Below are 14607 nucleotides of genomic sequence, written 5' to 3'. Positions count from 1 at the left end.
CAAGATTCCTCATCTAGCTGAGTGTTGACTCTCACTGGTTCAATGGGCATTCTGTGATCCTTAATGTGATACTTAAGATAGACCCCCTAATATGGCTCCTATGAAGTTCCATAAATATATATCTGCCTTATACACAATTTATTTGAATATACTATCATGGGCCAGGCATGGTGGCTCACACTTGTAATCCCAGAATTTTGGGAGGCTGAGGTGACTGGCTCACTTGAGGCCAGTAGTTTGAGACCAGCCTGGCCAATATGGCAAGACCCCATCTCTACTAAAAATACAAAAATTAGCAGGGCGTGGTGGTGGTGCAGGCTTGTAGTCCCAGCTACTCGGGAGGCTGAGGTTGCAGTGAGCCGAGATCGTGCCACTGCACTCCAGCCTGGACAACACAAGAAGACTCTTGTTTAAAAAAAAAAAAAGTACTATCATGAGTCAATAATATTACTGAGGAATTTTTTTGTTTTGTTTTTAGAGATGGGGTCTCGCTCTGTCACCCAGGGTGGAGTGCAATGGCACGATGATAGCTTACCGCAGCCTTGACCTCCTGAGCTCATCTCCCATCTGAGCTTCCTGAGTAGCTGGGGTTATAGGCACTTGCCACAGTGCCCAGCTCACTGACGCTACTTTAAACTCTATCTGCGTGGGCTTTTTAACACAAAACTTAAATATCCCATTCAGTCTTCTCACCCATCATGGGATTTAGGTGACAGTGAACCCCAAAGCACTGCTGTGACAGTGTCCCTACAAAATGGAAAGACAGCTCAAAGGTACACGAAATTGTCTGGCTTCAAAACTGCATAATATCAGCTGCTAAATAGAAAACTCTTTTTTTTTTTTTTGAGACAAGGTCTCGCTCTGTCACCCAGGCTGGCATGCAGTGGCGCAATCATAGCTTGTCACAGCCTCGAACTCCTGGACTCATACCCTTCCGTCTTGCCCTACCGAGTAGCTGAGACCACAGGCGCAGGCCACCACGCCCAGCTAATGTTTGCACTTTTTGTACAGACAAGGTTTCACCATGTTGCCCAGGCTGTTCTCAAACTCCTGGGCTCAAGGGAACCACCCACCTCGGCCTCCCAAAGTGCTGGGACCACAGGCGTGCGACACAATGCCCAGCTGAAAACTTTATTATTATCACTTTATCAAATGAATTGCCCCACACTTATTAGCAAACTGTAGGCACCTGTGAAATATTTAAGTGTAGCTCTGTTTCCAGACTAACTTTCTTCCTGAAGTTCACAGCTCAGCTCTAACCCAGCATGAGGCCAGTGGGCCTTGTGGAAGCAGCAGATCAATACAACACATCCAGGAAAAAATCGTATCAAGTCCAGCCGAACATCTGCAACTGTTACTCACTTTAAAACAGCTGGGACATCGACAGGACTCATAACAAGATAAGGAAGATTCTCCATTATCTGCCATTTCTGCACAGGGAAATTTTTAAATAGTTATATTGTTCTTTATACTAAAATCTTACATTTCAAAAATTTCTGTTGAGTTTCCCCAAAAGAGCTTCCAGAATTAGAAAGTCATATTTTGCCCATATACTAAGAAGAAAATAAAACACGAATAGTCTTTTAATGCATTTCAGGTTTGCACTTATTTTTGGAGACAGGGTCTCACTCCTGTTGCCCAGGCTGGAGTTCAGTGGTATAATCATGGCTCACTGCAGCCTTGACTTCCCGGGCTCAGGTGATTCTCCCACCTCAGCCTCCCAAGTAGCTGGGACTACAGGCATGTGCCACCACGTCTGGCATTTGTACTTTTAGTAGAGAACGGGTTTCACCATATTGTCCAGGCTGGTCTCGAATTCCTGGGCTCAAGTGATCTGCCTACACTAGCCTCCCAACCAAAGTGCTGGGATTACAGATATGAACCACCGTGCCTGGCCTAGGTTTGCGCTTTTAATAATTATACTATAATATTTGCATTAAAAGTTTATTAATAAAGCAATCCAAATTTTTGGACAGAAACAAAAATCAAACTATTTTAAAAGACCAAAAAAAAAAAAAAAATACCCCAAAGTGAGCCCATTTCAACTGTCCTTAAGTGTGTGTCCACTAGTGATACAGTGATTCATTCTGTAATAACAAAGAAATCGGACATAAAGGAATTGGAAAAAAAGAGCAAATCTGGCAAAGACCCTAACACTTACATTAACACATAAAATCTGTTTCCTAGCTAAGAGCATCTTGCTGAGCTCTGCCTGGATGTGATGAGACAAAGGCCCTCACATCGCCAGCCATCCTAGCCTCGAGCTGCCGGCAGCAGGATCTGAACACCAGCTGATGTTTATGCCACCATCTGCAAGGTAGAACAGTGAAAGATTCTAGAACTCGTAACTCAAAGTCAGTGATTTACAAGCAGTGATTTACTTATTGGGAAACTGCTCTTCGTCAATTCTTCGCTGGATTTCCAGTATCTGCCCTTGTCCACTACAAGTCAAGCAATGAAAAGCTGATGTGCTGGCACTGCCTCACTCATCATCTCTAATCCCTGGCTGGCAGAAGCCCCAGTGTGAGAGAACTGCTGCTCTCCTGATTCCCTAGGCAGCTCCTCAAGTCCTCAGTGTCCTGCTGTCCAAGAGGAAGAGGCTGGGAGATGGCTGGTAATAAAGCACTCCGCCTCTGTCCCTGACCCCCATGGAAGGGTTTCTGAGTGTGTGGTTCAAGGTCAGGTCACATCAGAATTCCCTGAGGGGCTTCTTTAAAAAGCCATTGCTGGACTTCACCCCACACCCATAGACTCAGAATCACAGATGCATTTTAGTAAGCACTCCAAGAGATTCTTGTAATAACTAAAATATAACAACAGTTCCTAACATCACGCCTCTCCTACTAAATAAGAAATAGCAAGAATTAATAAATGGCAGGCCAGACAGTCTTTCCTTTCCTCAATATAAAATGTCTTTATATCTGTTACTCTTTACTCAAAGGAGTTATTTTAACCCAGCCTACTTTAGCATCTGTGAAAGAAAAGATAGCTTCAATGTTACTTTTACTCTTCATCAAAATGAATAACCGCTCAAATTACTTACGGAAAATTAATATGGCAAATATTTTATTAACACCCTAGTATTTGTGCCCTTTGCCCTATTGCTACAGCTGCAAAACCTAAATAAACGCCATCCTAAAATTGCTGTGAGGAACCACAGAAAAAGAATGAAACCTGGTTATAAAATAGTGTCCCACAACTTTTATTGTCAGCAAGTAAGTGCCAAGGCCACTCAATGTACTAATATTAGAAATTCAGAAAACTAGTTCCAACAAAGCATAGTTCTATTTTCTCCCGATGTTTTCTGCATCTTAATCACTCTAAGCTATAAATCACATGACTTACAAAAAGCGCGGTGGGAGAAAACAACAACAGAAAAACAGGATTTCTTATGCTATTAACATGAAAGTTCTGCTTTACACATACAACAAACAAACAAGGCACCAAAAAAGGGCATCCTTTTAAATTAAGGATCTGCGCTCTCAAAATCTGCAAGTGTTACTTTGTTCACTGCACTGTAAGATTGGGAAAAACGCCTTACCAACAGAAATAATGAATTCCTTCGAGGGGAGGGGGATCATAAACCCTTTAAAACGTGAACAACTACAGGACCTCCCTGCAGAAAAAGGCGCGAAACGCCGGCACAGTCCCCGAGAGCGCTCGCCCGCAGCGCGGGAAGGAATCGCCCGGACGACCGCGCCGCGGCCCCTCCTCGGGGAACGGCTCGCGCCCCCAGGCGAGGCCGGCGGGGCAGAGGCGCGGGGCCGCTGCGGAAGCACAGCCAGCAGGGCGGGAGGGCCCGGCGCGCTACCTTCTCGGCGATGCTGTATAGGACCTCGTCCATCTTCATGCAGGTGGGGTCCCAGTCGTGGCCGAAGCGGATGACGACCACGCGGTCCTCCTCGGAGAGAATGGCCTGGTCCACCTGCCAGCCGTTGTGCAGGTGCGGGAGCATGTACGACATGGCGACCCGCGCGCTCGCCGCCGCCCGAGGCCGGGCGCCAGGGAGGGCCCAGCGAGGTGGTGGGCTCAGCCGGCCCCTCACTCCGCGGCCCCCGCCGCCCCCGGGCCCACAGCCGAAACCCGGTCCCACCCGCACCCGCAAGCTCCGCTGGCACTGCCGCCGGGCGGAACCTCTGGGCGCGCACGCACCGACGCCGTGCGTGCTGACGTCATGCGCACGGGCTGGCGCCGTGCGTGCTGACGTCACGCGCGTACAGACGCCGCGCTAACTTGTCGTTGGCCGGCGGGAGCGGCGGCGACCTGGCCACGGTGGAGCGCGGTTGGTGCCCTCCTAGCCGGCGTCGGAGTGGGGGTTCCTCCCCAGCGTCCAGGCGGCCTGGTGGTCCTGAGAAGCCCCGGGCTCGCCGTGCCCTGCCCCGACGCACCCGCCCCGAGGCCGCCCGCCGCCGCCCGGGCTGTCCTCCAGCCACGGATGGGGACGTCTTCAGAAAGGCCCGGCATGCCCGGCACTGCGGCTCGTTTTTTTCCTTTCCGGTGTCTGTTTCGGGTCATCGTTTGTGCTGTGTGTTAGCGAGACGGTTCGTGTGTGTCATTTGTGAAACTTGACCATAAAAATGTGTCGTTGTTGCCATACCCAGCCACGGCAGAGCCGAGCAGCGGGGTGGGGGGAAGCACTGGGCAGGCCGTCCTTGAGGAATGTCACCGTCAGGCCGGCTGCTGAGCTGCCTGTTGTAACCCGAAACCAGAGTTTTTGTCTTTTTATAAAGAAAAAAAATTTTTTTTGAGACGTTGTCTCGTTCTGTCGCGCAGGCTGGAGTGCAGTGGCGTGATCTCGGCCCACTGCAGCCCCCGCCTCCCGGGTTCAAGCGCTTCTCCTGCCTCAGCCTCCCCGTAAGCTGGGACTACAGGCGCCAGCCCGGCTAGTTTTTTTGTACTTAGTAGAGACGGGGTTTAACCATGTTGGCCAGGCTGGTTTCGAACCCCTGACCTCAAGTGATCCGCCCGCTTCGGCCTCCCAAAGCGCTGAAATTACTGGAGGAAGCCACCGCGCCCGACCTGAAGCCAGTTTTATTGCATAGCTTCAGCATAACTTGCACCTCCAGGACTGATCTGGCTCCCCCGGCTTCGCTCCCCAGTCAGAGCTCCCCAGACCCTTACTGGTGCCTATGAACTTTCTCCAAGAGAAATAATATTTCTCTTTTTAAAATAAAACCTCTAATCTCTGTTCTTCTGAGAGAGCACTTTGGGTTCATGTTAGAGACTCCCCCTGGTTTGCAAACTGACATTGACAGTAAAACTCTTGTCTGCTATCCAGCCATCCTTGTGGTCCTTTGGATGACAAATTGACAACAAATCATGCCGGGGCGCGGTGGCTCAGGCCTGTAATCCCGGCACTTTGGGAAGCCGAGGCCGGTGGATCGCCTGTGGTTGGGAGTTTAAGACCAGTCTGACCAACATGGTGAAACCCCGTCTCTACTAAAAATACAAAAAATTACCCGGGCGTGGTGCCGCGCGCCTATAATCCCAGCTACTCGGGAGGCTGAGGCAGGAGAATCGCTTGAACCCGGGGGATGGAGGTTGCAGTGAGCTGAGATCGCAGCACTTCACTCCAGCCTGGGTGACAGTGAGACTCCATCTCAAAAACAATGACAACAAAAAATCACTATGCAGATGCTGTGGTGTCTCTCAGATGGGCTGTGGCATAGTGAGAACTGCAGTCTGAGGAGCCTGCTGGCCTGGGGATTGAAATGGGTTCCATGTTTGGTTTCCTCTGGGACACAGCACCATAAGGTGCTTTGATAATATGCACCCACAATTTAAATAGAATCACAAGTGCAGCTCACTGCCAGGTTAAACTTTTTACATAATACAGAATAGTTCCCAATTATATACGAAATGCTTTCTTGTAATGAAACAAGAATTTCAGGTTGGTAGGATATTAGAGATCATCTAAATCTCTTTCATTTTATAATTAAGTAAAGCAGAGAGGCACAGAATATAAGCATAGTGGTTAACAGTGAGGGTTTTAGTTACATAACGGTGTGTTCAGGTTCATCTGTGCCTTGCATAAGTTATCTCAATAAACTTCAGTTTCCTCATCCGTGAGATGGGATGAAAAAACAAAATATCCTGTACTTCATTGGCACAAGGTACACGCCAGAGAAATCTGAGCCCTTATTAAGGTCAGGCTATTGACTTCTAAAAAATTCCTTACCGTCATTTTGGAAGTCACTCATGTCAGATATAAACACAGTTGCTTAACACATCACAAGCATTTTATTCACAGGAAAGTTGTTCCAAGCTAAGGCATAAGATGCAAATGTTCCCAAATAATTTATTGAAACTCATTTTTTATTGTTATTTATAACAAGATTTATCACCTTAATTTTTAAGGACATTAAGTATATTCATACTATGCAACCATCATCACTCTCCATCTCCAGATAAATCTTTTCTTCAATAAAAGTTTTTGTTGAGATCTAATCCATGTACTATAAAATTCACCAATTTAAGGTGAGGTGGTTTTTCAGTGTTGTGGAACCAATACCACAATCTAATTTTAGGAGAATGTTATCATCCCGAAAAGAAACCCTATACCCATAAACAGTCATTTCCCACTTCCATTCCCTCAGCCCCTCGCAGCCACCAATCTGTTTTCTGCCTCTATAGATTTATCTGTTCTAGACGTTTTGTATGGATGGAAACACAAAACATGGAGTCATTTGTGACTGCTTTCATTTAACAATGTTCTCAAGGTCCACATTATAGCAGACAGCAGCAGCTAGTTCTTTTTTATTGCTGATGAATATTTCATTAAATAAAACAAATTAAAAACTATTCCATTATATGGATATACTACATTTTATCCATCAGTTGACATTTGGGTTGTTTGCATTTTTTGACTATTATGAGTGATGCTGCTATGAACATTCATGTACAAGGTTTTGTGTGGACTTCAGTTTTCATGTGGTAACTGTTTAACATTTTTAAATATTGCCAAATTGTTTTCCAAAGTGGCTACACCATTTTACATTCTCACCAGCAATGTATGAGGGTTTCAATTTTTCCACATTCTTGCCCTTGTTATTTATGTACCTCGTGAACCCGAAAATCTGAGACAGGTCTCAATTTAGAAAGTTTATTTTTCCAAGGTTGAGGATGCACCAGTGACACTGCCCCCAGGAGGTCCTGATAACATGCACCCAAGGTGGTCGGGGCACAGCTTCGTTTTATACATTTTAGGGAGACATGAGACATCAATCAATATATGTAAGAAGAACATTGGTTCAGTCTGGAAAGGCGGGACAACTTGAAGCAAGAGCAGGAAGACTCAAAGGGAAGGGGGCCTCCAGGTCACACATAGGTGAGAGATGAGCAGTTGCATTCTTGTGAGTTTCTGATCAGCCTTTCCAAAGGAGGCAGTCAGCTGTGCATCTGTCTCAGTGAGCAGAAAGATGACTTTGATGAGAATGGGAGGCAGGTTGAAGGGACCCCAGATACTTTCCTCTCACAGCCTTGTATTATGGTCATCCTGGTAGGTATAAAATGATATTGTGGTTTTGATTTGCATTTTCCTAATCGTTAGTGATTGTTCCTCAGTGGCCAGGCCTATACAAATCTGCCCCAAAGTCAGAGGAAGCTGAGAGGCCAAAGAAAGAGCCTGGCAAATCTAGTTCTTTAGAGAGAAACATTTAATAGGGACTTATGAACAGAAGCCACATCTGTGTCTCTGGCAGTGGTGAGACAAGATGGTGGATTCCCAACCATCACCCCCAGGCCCAGGGCCCCCCCAGACCCAGGGCTCCCTCAGACCCAGCTTACAAACTGTGAAAGGAAAGTAAATCTTGCCACCCCAAACTCATTAAGCCAAACGGAAAAGTTAAGCTGGGAACTGGGTCAGGCAAACCTGCCTCCCCTTTTGGTTCCTAAATAAGAGGGCTACACGATGAAAACCTACACACCTCCCCCATATTTTGCCCACAAGGAAATTCCTGGTGAGCTCCAAGATTTCTCCCCTAAGGTGTTTCTGTTAACATTTCGCCATGGTAATGTAAATCGATAGCTTATCTTCACAGGTGCAGTCATCCCCTGCCTACCGGATTCAACTGCATATCTGATTGTTCCCCTGCCCTTTTGTTATGTTTTGTCTATGTTACCTTATGTAATAATGCAGATTCCTCTGCCCCATTTGTCTGTCATCTTATGTTAAAAAAAAAAATGCAGATTCACTGAACCAAAGAAAATAGCTATTTTCCCCTACCCTCCTCTTATTTGAATTTGTGTACTTCTCAATATCCCACCCTTTCCCCTTTAAATTTGGAGCCCTCGAAATAATCTTTGGAGAAAGGTATAGACCTGTCTCCCAGGCACGAGTCCTTACCTTTGGCAAATAAGCCTCCTAAAATGATTGAGACTGGTCTCATCATTTTTCTCGATTGACATCTGGTAACCACTAAGGGAACCTGAGTGAAGGTGGCCCAGCCTGTAGCAGCTCTCCTATTGGTGCTTGGCACTGGTCTGGGCACCTTGTAGCCCAAACCAATAGGACAATTTGCTGAAATCTGGGACCTCTTTTTTCCAGGGATCCCTGATCTTCCAGGGTTTTTCAGTTGGGGGTCAGAGGTTTATTTGCTGTTCAAAAAAAAAAAAAAAAATCTCCTTTTTTCCTGGGAGTTTCCACTCGCTTCCATCAAGGAAGGCAGCCTGTCTGCTTCTGCATCTGTGGAGAGCACTGTTCCGCTTGGGCTCCTATCACTAGGTAAGGAACTGGTTTGGGATTTTGTCTTACAAATTCTTTTTAAATGACTAAAGTTAGCATTAACAACCCGTTGTTGTTAATTTCTGCTTACACTTGAGTGCTCAGAAATCAGGTAAGTTGTGTGATCATTGTTAGTTTTGCTTAGCTGTTTTGTTGTTTCCGTCTTGTTGGGTTGTGTGTGTGTGTGTTTCAATCCTTTCCGCTACCGGATTTGACCAATTCCAAACCCTCTAGGTTATGAGTGTGGAATTTTCTAAGGAAATAAGAGCACTTTACTCCCCTCAGCCCTTCAGGGCATTCTCAGGTGACTGAGAATCATGTGAAGGTGTCTGGGAGGAAAGCTCCTTAGGATGTGCAGCAGCTTTGAGCCGGTTCCCCTCAGAAGACTGTACTTAAGGTCTAATCTCATCTGGTTTCCCTCAGAAGAACGTACTTAAGGGCTAATCTCATCTGGTTCCCTCAGAAGAAAGTACTTAAGGTCTAATTTCATCTGATTTCCCTCAGAAGAACGTACTTAAGGTCTAATCGCATCTGGTTCTACTTAAGGTCTAATCTCATCTGGTTTCCCTCAGAAGAACGTATTTAAGGTCTAATCTCATCTGGTTTCCCTCAGAAGAACGTATTTAAGGTCTAATCTCATCTGGTTTCCCCTCAGAAGAACGTACTTAAGGTCTAATCTCATCTAGTTTCCCCTCAGAAGAAAGTACTTAAGGTCTAATCTCATCTGGCTCCCCTCAGAAGAATGTATTTAAGGTCTAATCTCATCTGGTGGGTGCATATAAGGAGCTGACCCCTCCCACACCTGGAGCCCCTGACACACTTTACCAGGTAGCCGCAACAAGAGTGGACTGAACTGATTCAAGGAATAATGGCCCTGAAAAGCCAGGTCCCCAAGCAACACACTTTGGGTCTCACACACTTCCCAACTTGATTGAATCCGAAGGGGAACCTTAAATTATAGGGAATGAGGCCTCTAAATTAGCTAAAACCCCAGCAGCTGAGGAACATGAAGTTCCACCTTTAGAAACTCCGGCAGGGTACACGCAAAATACTTATGGCAAATCGTCATGCAAGTATTTAACCAAGTGGACCACTATAACCAAAGTAGATTCCAAGTTACAAAGGCCTAAATGGGGATCTTTTGAGATGCCCAATTTAGTGTGCCCGCAAACCAGAATGGAAAACGTGGGCACAAAAACTAAAAAACCAGAATGGGAGAGCTACTTTCATGGTACCTGGAGAATACCAAATCTCTCTATGCATACCTAAAGGATCTTTCCCCCCACTTGCTACTCTCTAGGTACCATGAAAGTAGCTACAAGAAGCCAACAAATAACTTAAACTGCCAATTAAGAACTCTCTATAATCTTTCATCTCTCTTAAAGAAATCCTCCAAATCCCTTCCCCCTTAGTGCCTCCCCTACCTCCACCTACACCCCCACTCTACCCTTACCCCTCTGAACTTCCTGGACCAGACCTCTCCCCTCCTTTTCCTTCAGGTTCCAATCTACCATATTCTCCTCCTTGCCTGCCACTCACTGAACCAAAGGCAGTAGGGACTCTAACTTCCTGCCGATTCTCTGGTAACCCCAGTGGCAGCCTCTCATCTGGAAGATGTGGAAAAGGGGGACACCATAGGGACGTCTCTCATGATCAACCTGTTTCGGGAACAACCGTTAACAGTTAGGGGAACTCCTGTGATTGTCTATGAACCCTGGTCAACGTCTGAGTTGCGAAGCACAAAGAATTTCCTGCCTCCTGTAAGATCCAGTTGGGTTTGCTCAAGAGTTTGAGCTCATTATCAGAACCTATGACCCAGGTCGTTCAGACCTTTATCAGCTGGTCCACATACTGGTCTCAGAAGCTAAAGCTAAGTGGCTGGAAAAACACAGTGGTCAGACACTGTAGCAGACCTGACCCCTAAAGGGCCAGGAAGACCAAACGAACCAGCCTCCCAGAATCCTGAAGACAGGTGCAAAGATGCTCAGGAACTAACTACTGTTCTGTTAAATATCATTCCTTCAGTGTCCCAAAGGGTTGTGGATTGGAATAAAATCCAACAATGCTGCCAGAACCCAAATGAATCAGTTTTAGATTATTTCACACGTTTTGATAAAACTTTTAGACAATATTGTGGGATGTCAGCTGATTGCTATGAAAACAATACAAATGCTACATTATTAAATGCAAATTTCTTAGACTAGTTGATGATTTAGCCACCCTTATAAAATGCAACATGATAAATTGGGCCACAGCCAGAACTAATGAACTAGTTAACTTAGCTGACCAATTATCCTGCACTGTGATAAAAAGGAAAAACTAATTGCCCAAGTTATGCATTACAGTTAAAGCAATTAACTTTTCAAACATCTCAGGCCCAGAAAGATTTTAAGCTCTTAGGTCTGAGGACTCTTCCCTCCCAGTCTGTTACTACTGTAAAAGACCAGGACACCTAAACAGGGATTGCATTAGGCTGAAATGAAAGAAAAGGCAAGAAAATGCAACTCAGGAAGACTAGGGGTGCTCCCAGGAAGTACAGGGGCTTCACTGCTCCAAATATTCTACCCTGACACATTGGGAGAGATTAATATAATATGTTTATCTTTATTATACTGTTTTATATTATATATATTATAAAAAACATGTTTATCATTATTAATATAACGATAAACCATGAGCTTCCAACTGCCTGAATTGACACAGGCAGTGACTCTATCTATTATAAATCCCACCTAATTTAGAAACCCCGTACCTCAGAGTAATGAAAGAATGAACAAGGTGGTGTGTCTATAAAACTATCTCATGTTTTAAGTCTAAACCTAAACCTTCCCGTTTCTTTGGGTTCAGATCCCCCGCCCTGGGCTCCAAGTGTGACATGCTTAGTTGGTCCCTTGTGTTTCTAATGTGCCTGCAGCCCCTGTCAGTCTTTTGGGCTGTGATCTCCTCAACATCCATAACGCTCATATCTCTTTTTCATCGAAAGGTGAACTTGTTCTAGAATTGGAGCCAGGGACTAACAATATCAAATTAAAAAACATCCTGACAGCCAGACACAGTTGCTCATGCCTGTAACCCCAGCACTTTGGGAGGCCGAGGCAGGTGGCTCACATGAGGTTAGGAGATCAGCCAGGCCAACATGGTGAAACCTCGTCTTTAGTGAAAATACAAAAATTAGCTGGGTGTGGTAGTGCATGCCTGTAATCCCAGCTACTTGGGAGGCTGAGGCAGGAAAATCACTTGAACTCGGGAGGCGGAGGTTGCAGTAAGCCAAAGTTGTGTCACTGAACTCCAGCCTGGGCGACAGCGGGAGACTGCATCTCAGAAAGAAAAAACAAGTCCTGACAATGCACCACGATTTAGTACTAGTAATATTAAGACAGCATCTTGTGACTGGGAAAGGGAAATGAGAGAGAAGGAAATACTAGAAGAGAAGAGAGAACACTGGAATACAGAGCAGAAAACAGTAAAACTTTTAGCTTCCCCAGTCTTCCTGTTAACTCCGGAAGTGAAGCATTTGCTTAAGGATGTCCCTTCCCGCTTACAGTCTCAGTCAGATACAGATACAGGGAAAATATTCTCAGCCACTCCAATAAAGGTAGCGATAAACCCGAAGAACCCCCCAACCTTAAACAGTATCCTCTATGACGGGAAGTTATAGATGGAATCGCCCCACCATACGAGATTAACTGAGAAGGAGACTCACGATTCTCTGCACAAGCCCCTGCAACAGCCCTATATTCCCTGTAAAAACAAAAACAAAAATAAACAAGCCAGAGGGGATGGACATTTATACAGGATTGAGGACAGTAGGTAATATCGCAATACCCAGACACCCAATAATCCCCAACCCACATATCCTTCTATCAGCTACACCCACTACCAGCCGGTATTTCTCAGCTGCAGATCTCTGCCGTGCCTTCTTTAGTATTCCTGTAGATCCAGACAGCCGGTATTTGTTTACCTTTACTTGGAAAGAAGGGCAATATATGTGGACTGTAATGCCTCAAGGGTATACAGAAAGTCCCACTTACTTTTCCCAAATATTAAAAGCTGATTTAGAGGATTTAATTTTCCCCCAGGGCTCAACACTCATTCAGTATGTAGACAACCTTCTCCTTTGTTCAGACACACCATCTTCCTCCCATGAAGATAGTCTATATTTACTCAAACAGCCATCAAGGGACACAAAGTGTCCAAAGACAAACTTCAGCTATGCTTGCTGCAAGTTAAGTATTTGGGGGCATATTATCTCAGCCAAAGGACTGAGTATTAACCCTGACAGAGTGAGAGGAATTTTAGCTTTCCCAATGCCTGTCACAAACAACTTAGAGGATTCTGGGTCCTGCCTGGCTATTGTAGAAACTGGATACCAGTGGCCGGGCGCGGTGGCTCACACCTGTAATCCCAGCACTTTGGGAGGCCGAGGTGGGCGGATCACGAGGTCAGGAGATTGAAACCATCTTGGCTAACACAGTGAAACCCCGTCTCTACTAAAAATACAAACTAGCCAGGCATGGTGGTGGGCGCCTGTAGTCCCAGCTACTCAGGAGGCAGGAGAATGGTGTGGACCCAGGAGGTGGAGCTTGCAGTGAACTGGGATCGCACCACTGTACTCCAGCCTGAGCGACAGAGCAAGACTCCATCTCAAAACAAACAAAGAAACAAACAAACAAAAACTGGATACCAAATTTCTTCCTTATGGCTCAATCTCTGTAGGCATACCTAAAAAATGTACAACCTGATCCTGTCTTGTGGAGTCCTGAGGGACAATCAGCTGTACAACAAATAAAGGAAATTCTAACTAATGCCCCAGCCTCAGGGCACCAAACTACAAACTGCCTTTCTCCCTTTTCATACACGAAACTGGAGGTACTGCCTCCAGGGTACTGATCCAGAAGCATGGTGATCATCAGAGACCTCTAGGCTATTAGAGCCAACACCTGGACCCGGTGGCGCGAGGGTTGCCTCCTTGTGTGAGAGCAATAGCAACCATGGCCCTTCCGTACAAGTCTGTTGGAGAAATAATTATGGCTTCCCCCCTTCCATTTCTGTGCCACATTTTCTTGAGACCCTTCTAAACTCTCATCATACTCAATGTGTGTCTGTCAACCGGTTAGCTTCTCATCAAATTTTGCTTGTACCATCTTCCAATATTACTACTTCCCAGTATAATAATCTTAATCCGGCCACTCTCTTGCCAGGCCCTTCCCACAAGACCCCTCGTGACTGTGTTCTGATGACTGACTGACTTCTCACCTCCAGGACAGACCTACAAGAGATGCCACTGGATAATGCTAAACCAAAATGGTATACAGATGGCTCTTATTGAAGAGGAGAGGATGGAAATTTTGGAGCAGGATATGCTGTGGTTTCCTCACATGAGGTCAGGAGTTCAAGACCAGCCTGGCCCACATGGTGAAACCCCGTCTCTACTAAAAATACAAAAATTAGCCGGGTGTGGTGGCGGGTGCCTGTAATCCCAGCTACTTGGGAGGCTGAGGCAGGAGAATTGCTTGTACCTGGGAGGTGGAGGTTGCAGTGAGCTGAGATTGTGCCACTGCACTCCAGCCTGGGTGACAAGAGTGAGACTCCATCTCAAAAAAAAAAAAACCTATTCAAAAACCAAAATAGTTGGCAACCATAAAAATCCCACGTCACTGTAAATTAAACAACACAGAAGGTCAGGGTAACCAATTGGCTGACACCACAGCTAAAAGAGCAGCATTTGAACCAGCCCCAATCCAGGAAATGACCATAAAACCCAAAATGCTTAAAAACATGTGATAAGGTTTGGCTGTGTCCCACCCAAATCTTATCTGAAATTGTAGCTCCCGTAACTCACATGTTGTGGGAGGGACCCAGTGGGAGATAATTGAATCATGGGG

General features: G+C 45.7%; 1 protein-coding gene and 1 long non-coding RNA gene across 10 annotated transcripts in view; one reads left to right on the top strand and one right to left on the bottom strand.

The window, feature by feature from the left end:
* TXNL4A (thioredoxin like 4A) overlaps positions 1–14607 on the bottom strand; it is a 51930-nt gene that overhangs the window by 11303 nt on the left and 26020 nt on the right. For 2 of the 9 annotated variants that reach the window (XR_012427079.1, XM_074022326.1), the window contains exon 1: positions 3542–4138. The exons of 4 other annotated variants lie outside the window; for them this stretch is intronic. Coding sequence is in view for 3 of the 5 variants with exons in the window: in XM_005586360.5 (XP_005586417.1) it covers positions 3812–3964 (153 nt within the window). In the remaining 2 variants the exon portion in view is untranslated. Of the gene's footprint in view, positions 1–1362; positions 1431–2161; positions 2235–3541; positions 4139–14607 lie in introns of those variants that run through there. 3 more of the 9 variants (XM_065533581.2, XM_005586360.5, XM_045378265.3) reach the window with 3 other exon arrangements.
* On the top strand, positions 9112–9443 carry LOC141409019 (uncharacterized). The gene is made up of 3 exons (XR_012427080.1): positions 9112–9200; positions 9242–9309; positions 9351–9443. It is a non-coding gene; the product is annotated as an uncharacterized lncRNA (long non-coding RNA).

This window comes from Macaca fascicularis, chromosome 18 (genome assembly GCF_037993035.2).
Source record: "Macaca fascicularis isolate 582-1 chromosome 18, T2T-MFA8v1.1".
Lineage (NCBI taxonomy): Eukaryota > Metazoa > Chordata > Mammalia > Primates > Cercopithecidae > Macaca > Macaca fascicularis.
The sequence above is the reverse complement of the archived record's forward strand: the minus strand, read 5'-3'. Positions and strand labels throughout refer to the sequence as shown.